Source organism: Elgaria multicarinata, chromosome 11, assembly GCF_023053635.1.
Source record: "Elgaria multicarinata webbii isolate HBS135686 ecotype San Diego chromosome 11, rElgMul1.1.pri, whole genome shotgun sequence".
NCBI lineage: Eukaryota > Metazoa > Chordata > Lepidosauria > Squamata > Anguidae > Elgaria > Elgaria multicarinata.
Window position 1 is genome coordinate 35,531,953 of NC_086181.1, and position 12,159 is coordinate 35,544,111.

A 12,159-nucleotide genomic window follows, 5' to 3' on the forward strand; every position below is an offset into this window, starting at 1 on the left:
CTGCTTGGTGTAGATGAGCCCAAAGACTTAAGTCAGAGGGCCTGTTCAGACAACATGCTAAGCCATGGTTAGGCAACTAACCCTTTTGCAGCAAATGGTTAGTGAGGCCATAGCTAGACCTAAGGTTTATCCCTAGATTGTCCAGGGGTCAAACCTGTTCATCTAGGTGACACACAGGGGATCCAGTGCTCAGGCAGGGGTGAACCTTGGGTGATCCCAGGATAAACCTTAGGTCTAGCTTTGGCCTGAGTCTGTTTAAACTGTGGTTATGTAGCCACCATGGTTAGGAATGGTTCACATGACACACTAAATCATGGTCCACATGACATGCTAAGCCATAATGTTTAGCTCAAAATACTTAACCACTGTGGCTTAGCATGTCATCTGAACAGGGTCAAAGTGAGCTTCAGGATGAAATTTGGGACACTTCCATGAGCTCTGGTTTTGCTGATTCACTCATATATACCCAAGGCTAAGAGCCATTGAGATATCCTTCTTCCATGAATTTCTCAAAACTTTTTTGAAATTATTTTACAAGGGGAAAAAACTCATGGAAAAGAAAGTTTTACAAAAATTCTTGGACAAATGAACAAGACTGCCACATATGTATTTATGTATTCCTTATGATTCACTGAGGATGTTGGGATCATTTGTACAATCCCTGAACTTGTGGAATGGCTGAAGAAAGGTCATCAAACCAGGTGTGGTTTCTGGACACTCAGGGCCTTGCTAGACCTACCTTAAAATTCGGTGGTGAGGAGGGGCCAGCCAGCGCTAGAAGTATTGCGGGCTGTTGCTCCTTTCTACATGTCAGACGCGATGGGGTAAAGGAAAGCCACATCATGTCGGCCATTTTGTTTAATGTCTTAAAGGGGGCGGGTGCATAGGAGTGCACCAGCAACTAAGGTAGGCGTGGTTTTGTTTTTTTAAAAGGGTTCCCCGCTCCCCCTGCCCCCGATTTCCCCACCATGGCAGCGATTCCCCCCTTGCAATCTCCGATCCCCCCAACCATGATCTCCGATTCCCCCCGACTGCAATCTCTGATTCTCCCCCGCCCATGATCTCTGATTCCCCCATCCCCCCTGGCTTCATTTCCTCCCCATCCCCCCTGACTCCGATTCCCCCCATCTCCCCACCCTGCCCTGATGGCCGCAGTGCTCCTACAGAATGCTGTGTGCCATCCGCTGCTTTTTCTGGCTACTCGCGGGTAAATGCGGTAGCTGGGAAAAGCAGCAGACCGGTCTACACACCTGCAGTCTGGGGCTCAGCCTGAGACAGTGGGAAATACTGGGCCACAAGTGGTGCCGGTTATCCCGGGCCAAGGGAGGGTTACCCCTGCCTGAGCCTGGGATCCTTGTGCATCATCTGGACACACAGGGGCTCGCACCAGGCTAACCCATCATCTAGCAAGGCCCTCAGTCAAGTACCTAGCTAGTTTTAATAATGGTGCTCTTCCTTCAAAATGGATGCCAGTCATTTATGTTACTTTCCAATTTACCATGCAACTTTCCACATGAGATGCATCTGCACTCAAGCCAGGCCCCTCAATTCTACACAACACCATGGGACAGCTTAAACCTTGAAAGATATGGGAAAGATTCCTCTCTGAAAATTTGTATATATGCTGCCAGTCAGTGTAGACACTTCTGAGCCAGATTGACCAATGGTCTGACTCAGTGTAATGCAGCTTCACAAACCTGCACATGCTCTATATTATTTCACATTGCAGGAGGAACTCAAATAGCAGTACTCCACCATACGAAATCAGCTATGGGGAAAGGCCAACGCAGGTACCCCCATTTTTCACCAAAAGGGTCACCAAAATGCTCTCTGCCATGTGCATAGGTTGTAAATGGTAATGAAACAGTTGGAGAACATTTAAATACAGCCCAACCACCACTGCTGTGTGTGTGGAATCAAAGAAGATGCTTGAGAGCAGTTATTCCAGGAAGGGAAATACAGCAAGTATAAAATGTTCAAAAAGTCAAGCAAGAGAATTCAATTTCTTTCACAGCTGCTCTACCTCTCAACATATAATAATATTGCATTTGGGGAGGAGATTCAACCCAGTAACCCAGCCTCAGATGGGCAACATACAGGTGAGCTTCAGCTATTGGGCAGTATAAAAATGCAATAAATAAATAAATAAATAAATAAATAAATGATGTCTATGGCTACAAAATAAGGTTTGAGGTCACCACTTCAAAGCTGTTCATTCTTTTTCTTCACTAACTGCTGTCTAGTGTTTAACTCAGGTTGAAATATAATAATGTAGCATTTTGGAAGAAAGATACAACCTAATAAGCCAGCACTAGAGGCCAAGATGGAGAAGATCTCCACGGCCACCATGTATTTCCCCTTGGTGCTTAGATAGGTGGGCACAAAGGACACCCAAACACTGCAGAAGACCAACATGCTGAAGGTGATCAGCTTGGCTTCATTGAAAGTATCGGGCAACTTTCTGGCAAAGAAAGCCACCGTGAAGCTGACGATAGCAAGAAAACTGATGTAGCCCAGGACAAGGTAGAACATGATGTCTGAGCCTTCATTGCATTGCGCTATGATCTGCCCAATCTGGGAGTGCATGTCAAACTCTGGGAAGGGGGGAGAGATTACAAACCACACTGCACAGATGCCAGCTTGGAGAAGAGAAGGGAGAATGATGACTGATACTGCCAGCCTCTTCCCAAACCACTTTCTCATTCTGTTCCCGGGCTTTGTGGCCATGAAGGCCAAAACCACAGTGATGGTTTTGGCCAACACACAAGAAACTGCAATGGAGAAGACAATGCCAAACACAGTTTGCCTCAGAAGGCAGGTCACCATCCCAGGCCTTCCTATGAACAAGAAGGAGCAGAGGAAGCAGAGCAGCAGAGAGCAGAGCAGGGCACACGTGATGCTCCAGTTGTTGGCTTTGACGATGGGAGTATTTTGATGTTGAATGAAGCTCCACGACACCACAACTGTGATTACAGAAAGGAAAAGAGCCGAGGAAACAAGAACTGCCCCCAAAGGCTCCTCATAGGCTAAGTAACTTATGACTTTAGGAATACACTGATCCTGGTTCTTGTTTGGATACTGATCTTCTGGGCACTTCTCACATTGGTCTGCATCTGAAAGTCATGAGAAAAGTCTCAGTATTTCCTGTTCTTAGGTGACGTCTACTAATTTTAATGGTGACAAACAAAACACATTATTGGGCTTAAACAACAAAGCTGTAGTATTCAGTTTCACCTTCACCTGCTTATGGTTATACATTCCAATATACACAATCACACACCCATAAAAATGACAGAATTAAGGCAGACACACATTTTTAAAGTTCTGGTACGTTTTCCATGTAAATAAGATGCTTTTCACTTACCTATTATTATTGAAATCATTTCTTTAGCACATTGAGAACAATCATAGCAACAGATTTGTTGTCCCTGCTGGATCAACATGCTATGTCCAGGGTGGCAGCTCTCGACACAGGTAGAACTGGGCAGCATCTAATGGTAACCACAAGGAAGGACATTTGGCTAAGCGAGTTTTTCCTCACTGCTCTAATTCTCAACTACACCTTTTTTGCCCTGGAACATTGCAAGTCCTTGGCCTTAGCTAGACCTAAGGTTTATCCTGGGATCATCCTGGGGTTGTCCCTTTTCATGTAAATGACACACAGGATATCCCTGGAGCAGGCAGGTATGACCCCGGGATGATTCTGGGATAAACCTTAGGTCTAGCTAAGGCCCTTGTGACCAGCATCTCAAGATGTTAAGATGTCAAGGAAGTACCACCTGAGAAACATCCATCACCATAATTTCTGGTGATAATTAATCTCACACATCTTGCTACTCACTTTCTTCCCCAAACGCACAGGTGGACAACTGGTTAAAAACTAACGCTTGCCAGTCACTCACTTGCTCTCTCTTTTCGGGTGGTGGTGAGGACTGGGCTTACTTGACATAATTCTCACACCCACCTAGAAGTAAAAGACAGGTGAGTTTACAAGCACTACTTTGCGTGTAGACCTGGTGGCCAGCAAGACCACATCACGCCAGTCCTTTTACAACTTCATTGGCAGCCAGTCCAGGTCCGGGCTCGATTCAAAGTACTGGTACTAACATTCAAAGCCCTAAATGATGTGGGGTGAGGTTATTTGAAGGAACTCCTCCTCCCATATGTACTTGCCCAGACCTTAAGATCTTCCCCTGCCAAAGGAAGTGAGGCAGATGGCTACTAGGAGGTGGGCTTTCTTTGCTGTAGTGCCTCAGCTGCGGAACGAGCTCCCCAGAGAAGTAAGCCTGGCACCTACACTGTACTCCTTTTATCGCCAGCTGAAGACCTTTTCATTTTCTCAGTATTTTAACACCAAATTTAACTTAAATTTAAGCTTTGCTGTTTTAATTCCGTATTTTAATCCTATATCAATTTCTGCTGTGCGGTTTTATCCTTGTTGTGCTTTTTATATTGTATTTTGTATTTGTGTTTTTAGATTGTTGGTTGTTTTATTATGCTATTCATGCTTTTAATTTTTGTGAACTGCCCAGAGAGCTTCGGCTATTGGGCGGTAAAAAAAAAGTAATAAACAAATAAATAAATAGTAAAAGGTGGTGATAATTTATTTATTTATTTATTCATTACATTTTTACACCGCCCAATAGCCAAAGCTCTCTGGGCGGTTCACAAAAATTAAAACCATTAAGAATATAATAAAAAATCCAACAATCTAAAAACCCAAATACAAAATAAAATATAAAAAGCACAAACAGGATGAAACCACACAGCAGAAATTGATATAGGATTAAAATACAGAATTAAAACAGCAAAGTTTAAATTTAGGTGTTAAAATACTGAGAAAATAAAAAGGTCTTCAGCTGGCTACGAAAAGAACACAGTGTAGGCACCAGCGGATGTCTCTGGGGAGCTCATTCCACAGCTGGGGTGCGACAACAGAGAAAGCCCTCCTCCTAGTAGCCAATACTAATGGCAATACCATTGACGAAAGGGAGTCCCCATTCCCACGGCAAGAAGAGTAGGCCCACAAAACCCAATTGATCCTCAACTCTTGGTGTTGGCTTTGTAAATCTCATGATTTTTATCTCTGAAGCTTGAATCATCACTCCGATTCCAAAGCTTCTTGATTTATCTCCCATACCACCACTTCTGAGTTGCATATTGTCCACTCCATCATTACAGTTCATTATCCCAGTGATGCAGTTTATTCCATTGTCTGTGTCTCTGAATCCCAAATAGCATGTTCTTCCATGAGTGTACAGAAGGCCAATCCATACCAAGTTCATGCATGAATATTGCCATCATAGAAAATGTGAATTGTTTGATTGTACATCAGAGCGTTAAGTTTCTTCTCTTCTAAGTGCATACTGATGTTAACCATTCCATGCAAGAGCTTTGGGTACTATTAATTGTAGCTGGGTGCAACTATGGGAATTTGATGAGAGATCCAACTCTGATGCCTCTCAGAGTTTATAATAGTCATGAGGGTGTTGGGGCCAAAAGATGGGTTATAAATATTTTGATAACTATTAAAATAACTCCTTTGATGAGGGAACCACATTGGCTGCCTACTTGCTATTCAGCCAGGTTTAAGGTTTTGGTACTAGTATCAAAGACCTAAACAACTTGGGACCAGGATACTTGAGAGAGAGCCTTCTTCCTTTCCAACCTGCCTGGACATTGAGATCATTAGAGAGCATGCTTCTGTTGGTTCCACATGGATCTATGGCTCAGTTGGAGTTCACCAGGAGAAGAGCCTTCAGTGTGGTGGCCCCTTTTCTTTGGAATTCCCTGCCCCTAGAGAGTTCCCTGCAGGCACCAACACTGTGCTGCTTCTAATGCCTCCTGAAAACAGTTCTTTCCCAGGAAGCATTCCATAACTGAGCAACCACAGCTTTTATTGGTATTCTGTTTTGAAATAAACAATATTAATATGCTGTTTTCATCCCTTTAAAACCTTTTTACTGTTTTATTTCTTATGTTCACCACTCCGGAATCTATTTTAGATATAGAACGGTATATAAAAATTGTAAATAAATAAATAATATCTCCACTTGATAACAGTATATGTGTGACTTTAGCTCTGCATTATTGAGCATCATTTATGGTGTGTGTGTGTTTGTGTGTGTGTGTGTGTGTGTCTGTGATGGGGAAGGAAATAATGTGAATTATACATTCTGAAGCACCTAGAAAGCATCACATAGCTATACATCTAAATATCTACAATTTAGTTGCTTCAAAAAATGATTTGAACTTCACAAAGATTTTAATAGGAATGGACCTCTACATTAAAGGGTAATTGCATTGCTTATCCTTGGCTTTGTACTTCCTGCTTCTTTTGCATTAGTATTGGCTGCACTACATGGGTGCAGAGGGTGACCATGTGGTTTGAATGCTTCCCCTCTAAGTGTGCTCCATTCAATTCCAATGAGACAGCACCATTTAGTGGGTGGTAATCCCACATTTTTGGATATTATCACATTAAAAGTGGTTCTTTTCATAGTTGGATTTTCAAGGAATAGCTCGAGAGAGATCCTGGTTGTTGACGACATCACGTAATTGACCCACAAACATCCCTGAGTGGTCAATCACGAGTGTGCCGTGTATCAGTCATTTATAGGAGCCCAAAATAGACATGAGCTGGCATTCCATTCTGTCTTTTCATCCACAAATAAAAAGTAATTATGCTCCAGATAATTGTGACCTTAAACAATCGTGTGTGTGTGTGTGTGCGCGTCTGTGTTGCCCAGGGTGAGGGGAGAGAATAACAAGCATACTTTGAGAAATAGGCATCTCTGACATATTTGAACATTATACAGGCTATGCTGATTGATGATGATGAGGATGATGACGATGAATGAAGAGGAGGAAGTAGTATGTAAGTAACACCCACCTGCTTAAACTTGGGGTTCCATGTAACAGCACTTGCATTGATTTTGAACTCTTTGCCTGCAGGAGCTTGAGGGTCCATCTCTCCAACTCGGACTCTCTGGAAGGATTGGTTGGGAAATGTGACCAGGTTGATGATATCAAATCCACTTGCAAGCTCCCATTTCTCATTGAAGGATATTTCTTCCTTTGCACTATTGTTAAATCTGATGTTCCTGAGAAAAGAGTGAAGCTAGATTGCAAGAATACAAACAAACAAAAATACAAATTAAGGCCAGTCTTGGGGAAAGGCTTAGCATTCTGTCTTTGAAATTTTGCCAAGTTGTGTCATGAGTACCATTTGTCTGGCATAAATCCACAAGATGATGTACTTGCAGATACGCCACTTCTATTACAATAAAGTCTATCCAAAGGCAGAAGGCAGATCAATACTAACATTAATGTTCCTAACCTGCATTTGGGTTGCCTGACCATGGGAGGGCCATTGTAGGGGAGGGGGGAGGGGATAAGGAGACACTCCTCAAGACCTAGCATTGGTGGGGCTTTGTGGTGACACTGGCCAGAAGAGGGGCTGATGAGGCAATTTTAGCCTTTGGGGACCCTCATCCTGCCCTCTTTGAAGCATGGCTGCCGGCAGAGAAGCTCCCAGCAGAGCAATTCCTTTTTTGCTCCTGCTGCCAGGGTGAATGGTCTTCTCCTGGAGGCAGCAGTTTTTAGGTGTGGCAGAAGAGCAGCCAGAGGGTTGTTGCCCCATTGTTTGGATCCCTACTCAATGACCCCCCTCAATTCAGCACTCATTGCTTTGGACATCAGGGTGTGCCTGGGCCCCTTGGGCATGCCTATGTCTGGACACCAAGCCCACTTACCTACAGCACTTCTGCCTTGTTGGGATCCAGCTTCAGTTTATTAATGCTCATGCAGTCCATTACTGAATGCAAGAACTTCCATGGCTTCACCTGACTTTCATGACATTGGGCCTGTGCAGACAACACACTAAGCCACGGTCAAGCTTCCCAGCTTCTCCTCCCCATGGCTACCTGCCATGTCTGAACATTCAGGAGGCTCCATTTCCCCCCATCTCCCCTTGCTCTCTTCAGGGCTCTTGATGAATCCATGGCATGGAGAGCATGTGCTACAGCATAAACAGCATTGTAGATACTGTAACTCCGGCTGGACATCGCCATTTCAAACCAAGGTCCATGGGGTCTTCCCAGCTTCTCTTCCCCAGTGCAGCTTTCCTTCTTTGGCAAATAAAGTTTATATTGTGGGAGCGAACAGAGAAACACACTAATCCAGAACTACTGGATGAAATAAATCGTTGACTGAAATGGATTGATGCTCTCAAGAAAGTCCTGAAATCCTGGCACCAGATTTGTATGGAATGTAAATGACAAGGTGCCATTGAAAGTCCTTGTGGTGAGCATTGCCCCATTGGATGCAGCAGTGAAATCCCATTGAGCAGCTATGATCCATACCCTTTCCAATGGGCACTTATGAGAGAACTCAGCTGAGTACAAAACCATTCGTAAACCTTCCACAGACTGACCATCCCCATACACAAGGATCACAGTGATGTCACTCCAAAAGAGGGCAGAACTAATTGGTAGAAATTCAAGCCGGGGCCTCAATTGAAACCCTCGATGGATGCAGGTAAGGGGGTGGGGGGTTGGCCCACCTGGTGCCACCAGCGCCACTGTCCATGCAGCGGCGGCAGAGCCAGGTAAGGGGGCAGGGAGGAGGTAGGCTTACCTGCATCCATCACAGGCTTCAATTGAGGCCCAATTGAAGCCTGTGGTGACGGACACAGGTAAGGAGTGGGGGTGTTGGCTTACCTTGCACCACCACCGGTGTCCATGCAGTGGCAGTGGTTCAGCCAGATCTCACTCCACAGAGCAGAGAGGGGGACGGGCGGGTCAGCCCATAAGTTCTGGATCAGACTGCTAGTGCTTTTGCAGCAAATGCAAGTGAATGTGTTTAAACCATGGTTATGTAACCACCAGGGTTAGTATTGGTTCACATGACATGCTAAGACATAGATCACATAGCATGCTAAGCCTTAATTTTTGGCTCAAATGCATAACTAGCATGGCTTAGCATGTCAGCTCAACAGGGTCAAAGAGATGTAGAGGTGTATGTCCACCACATACTAATGGCTCTGATGTCCAAATCCCTGGATAACCAGCAGCTTCCCATAGATATTAAAATGCATGAGGGACAAGATGGTCACCAGTGGAATGATCTAGAGCAAGTTTAAAGGGCACAAGGCGCAAGCAACTGGGACAACCTCTTGGAACTGACCCTGCAACAACTATTTGAACCTCACTTCACCACGCTTTAACTCCCAGCTTACAGAATTGGTTCAGAAGGATAACTTGGTTAGTAGTACAATAAGCCATTGAGAAAGTTACACTCCCATTATCTGTTTCCTGCCCTTTTATTGTGGTGACAAAGGCTAAACCAGGCCTAAAGCTGGATTGGAATAGATTTAGATAATCATTTCATTTTCATCCAAGGAAGCCTGGAATTGGACAGTCCCCTTGATTTTTATATAGATTTTTGCTCCCCCCCCTTTGTTTTTAATGGTTCTACATTATTTTATGTTTTATGATTATGTTTCATTGCTGCAGCTACCTGCCACGGCTGAACGTTCAGGAGGCTCCATTTCCCCCTCTCTCCCATTGCTCTCTTCAGGGCTCTCGATGAATCCATGGCATGGAGAGCATGTGCTACAGCATAAACAGCATTGTAGATACTGTAACTCCGGCCAGACATTCCCATTTCAAACCAAGGTCCAGGGAGTCTTCCCAGCCTCTCTTCCCCAGTGCAGCTTTCCTTGTTTGGCACATAAAGTTTATATTGTGGGAGTGAACAGAGAAACGCACTGGCCCAGAACTCCTGGATGAAATAAATCGTTGACTGAAATGGATTGATGCTCTCAAGAAAGTCCTGAAATCCTGGCACCAGATTTGTATGGAATGTAAATGACAAGGTGCCGTTGAAAGTCCTTGTGGTGAGCATTGCCCCAATGGATACAGCAGTGAAATCCCATTGAGCAGTTATGATCCATACTCTTTCCAATGGGCGCATATTAAAGAACTCATCTGAATACAAAACCATTCGTAAACCCTCCACAGATTGACCATCCCCATACACAAGGATCACATTGATGTCACTCAATAAGAGGGTATTACTAATTGGGAGCAATTTTTCTTGGATTATCTTATTTGGTAAATATTGTGTCACTGTTGGGATCACTTGAGTCCAAGCAATGCAGATAGTGTTCTGCAGAAGCCGTGACCTCAGGGTCCGAAGGAAAGTTTCTCCGCTGTCATCCTCTGAAATAATGAGGCCAATCCAATTCCATCCAAAATGCTTGAGCAGCCCAACAATCCCGACATACTGAGGATCTTCATTTGGGACCATCCGGTAGAAAGAAGGGAACTGATTTTCATCACTCAACACTGGATCAAAGGAGCCATAGCTGAGCTAGTGGGAAAGATACAGTGAGTGATTGAATGAATGAATGAATGAATGAATGAATGAATGAATGAGTGAGTGAGTGAGTGATTGGCATTCATTTTTTTCTCGTTTTTGGAAAGTGACACTGGACATGTGAAGGAAAAGTGCTCGATTTTAAATGCTCAGTCCAGTTATTTGGCTGTTTTCATATTTGAGACCTAAACCATCATTTTTCCTGCATGTGGGAGCCACTTCTTTTGTGAATTCTGTTTTGTCACTAAGCTTTACCACCTCTCAGATCCCTCCCCTTCATCGACCCTGTTCAGATGACATGCTAAGCCACGGTGGTTAAGCATTTTTGAACTCAACATTTTGGCTTAGCATGCTAGGTGATGTATGTCTTAGCGTGCCATGTGAACCAATACTAACCCTGGTTTAAACACATAACCAGTTTCAGTGGCTTCCCAACCCCAATTAACACTTGCTTCTTCTGTGCCACAAGAGTGTCGGCGAGTGAATGAGCCTTTGTGTGTGTGTGTGCCTGCCTATGTGAGTTCCCTCATAAAATGAATCTTTACATGCCTTGAATGCCAAAGCTCCCACATTTAATCAACCCCCATTTTCCAGACTTCAAGATCTCTGAACGTGTCCTCCCTCTCTCTCCCCCTTCCTTCCTTCTTTTTGGCCCCACATTGTCGAGAACACCAACACTAACCAAGTTTGTAAAGGCACCCTCAATACTTCTTCAAAAATTCAAATAAGCCTGAAGCCCACAAAAGTAGCCTTCCTCTGCTTTACGCGCATACCTGTGGAATCTTGAAGATATTTAAGACGTTGGCCATCGGGATGGATGTTTGTGAGTTGAGCCCACCAAGGGCAGCCATGGGTTCCTCTCTCCTGTTACATTTGTAAGTAGAAGGATTCCTCAGTCCCCTGAATAGCAGATCCAGAGTGGTCCAGTAAGTCCTTATTGCATTGAAAAAATTGTCATAGATTTTGGCTCCCAGTGTGATGTTGGGTAATAACTTGGCGTCTTTGTTGATCTCAGCCATGGCAAAAACAAAAGCAAGGACATGCTGGTAGTTTTTAGGGATCATCCTGAAATAAGATTTGAATGTAGACTTCGATCCTTACATCACAGAATCAAGTGTGTTACAGCTTACATTATGATGTATCCATCTGTGGTGAGGGTGGGTAACTACTGGTCCTCCAAACGTGGGCCAAAACATACCACTCTGATCAGCCCAAGTCAATTGTAAGTGATCATGGGAGTTTTAGGGCAAAGCAATTGGAAGACCATAAGTTGCCCTCCCCTGATCTAAGTAAATGAGATGTTGCTGCAATAATTAATCAAAATATATATATATATATATATATATATATATATATATATATATACTTACTTGTATCATATATATTTATTTTAAAATATATATGATACAAGGATAACCTTCTTAGGCAATGTAAACAGCACAGCCAGTAGGATGAAGTGGCTCCCGGGTTTGGTTTAGATACAAAAAACCCAAGTTCTCCAAACATCTTACCTTTTGTAAAGTTTACTAAGGCTTAATCTACACCTGGAGGCCTTCCAGGAGTGGGAAGAGATGGTTATTGGGATTTGCGCTTCCGGGAACATCCCTCAGGGGCCACACATCAGCGAGTTTTCCCTGAAGTAAAGGAGGGCCATTCTGGGGTACAATAGTGTTTTTTCTTAAAGCAGAGGCATTTGCGCAACAGTGAGGGCATGATCCTTCACGAAGGTGCATTTTGAAAAACACACACAATGAAGAAAGATGGCGAAAATGCTCTCCC

The 12,159-nt window shown here is 43.8% G+C and overlaps 1 protein-coding gene across 1 annotated transcript; it reads right to left on the minus strand.

The window, feature by feature from the left end:
• Positions 1-2,202: 2,202 nt before the first annotated feature.
• Positions 2,203-11,399, minus strand: LOC134405688 (vomeronasal type-2 receptor 26-like). The gene is made up of 5 exons (XM_063136933.1): positions 11,154-11,399; positions 9,520-10,374; positions 6,893-7,120; positions 3,943-3,964; positions 2,203-3,113 (listed from the first exon to the last, which is right to left on the minus strand). The coding sequence occupies exons 1-5, from the start codon at positions 11,397-11,399 to the stop codon at positions 2,203-2,205; spliced, it is 2,262 nt and encodes a 753-aa protein (XP_062993003.1).
• Positions 11,400-12,159: the final 760 nt, after the last annotated feature.

Excerpts from the sequence above, each read along its gene's own strand:
- LOC134405688 (XM_063136933.1), bottom strand. The coding sequence starts at position 11,399 with ATGGCTGAGATCAACAAAGACGCCAAGTTATTACCCAACATCACACTG. Across the intron at positions 10,375-11,153 it reads ATATCTTCAAGATTCCACAG|CTCAGCTATGGCTCCTTTGA; the intron begins GTATGCGCGTAA and ends CTTTCCCACTAG. Across the intron at positions 7,121-9,519 it reads TGAACGTTCAGCCGTGGCAG|CTTCACTCTTTTCTCAGGAA; the intron begins GTAGCTGCAGCA and ends CTTGCAATCTAG.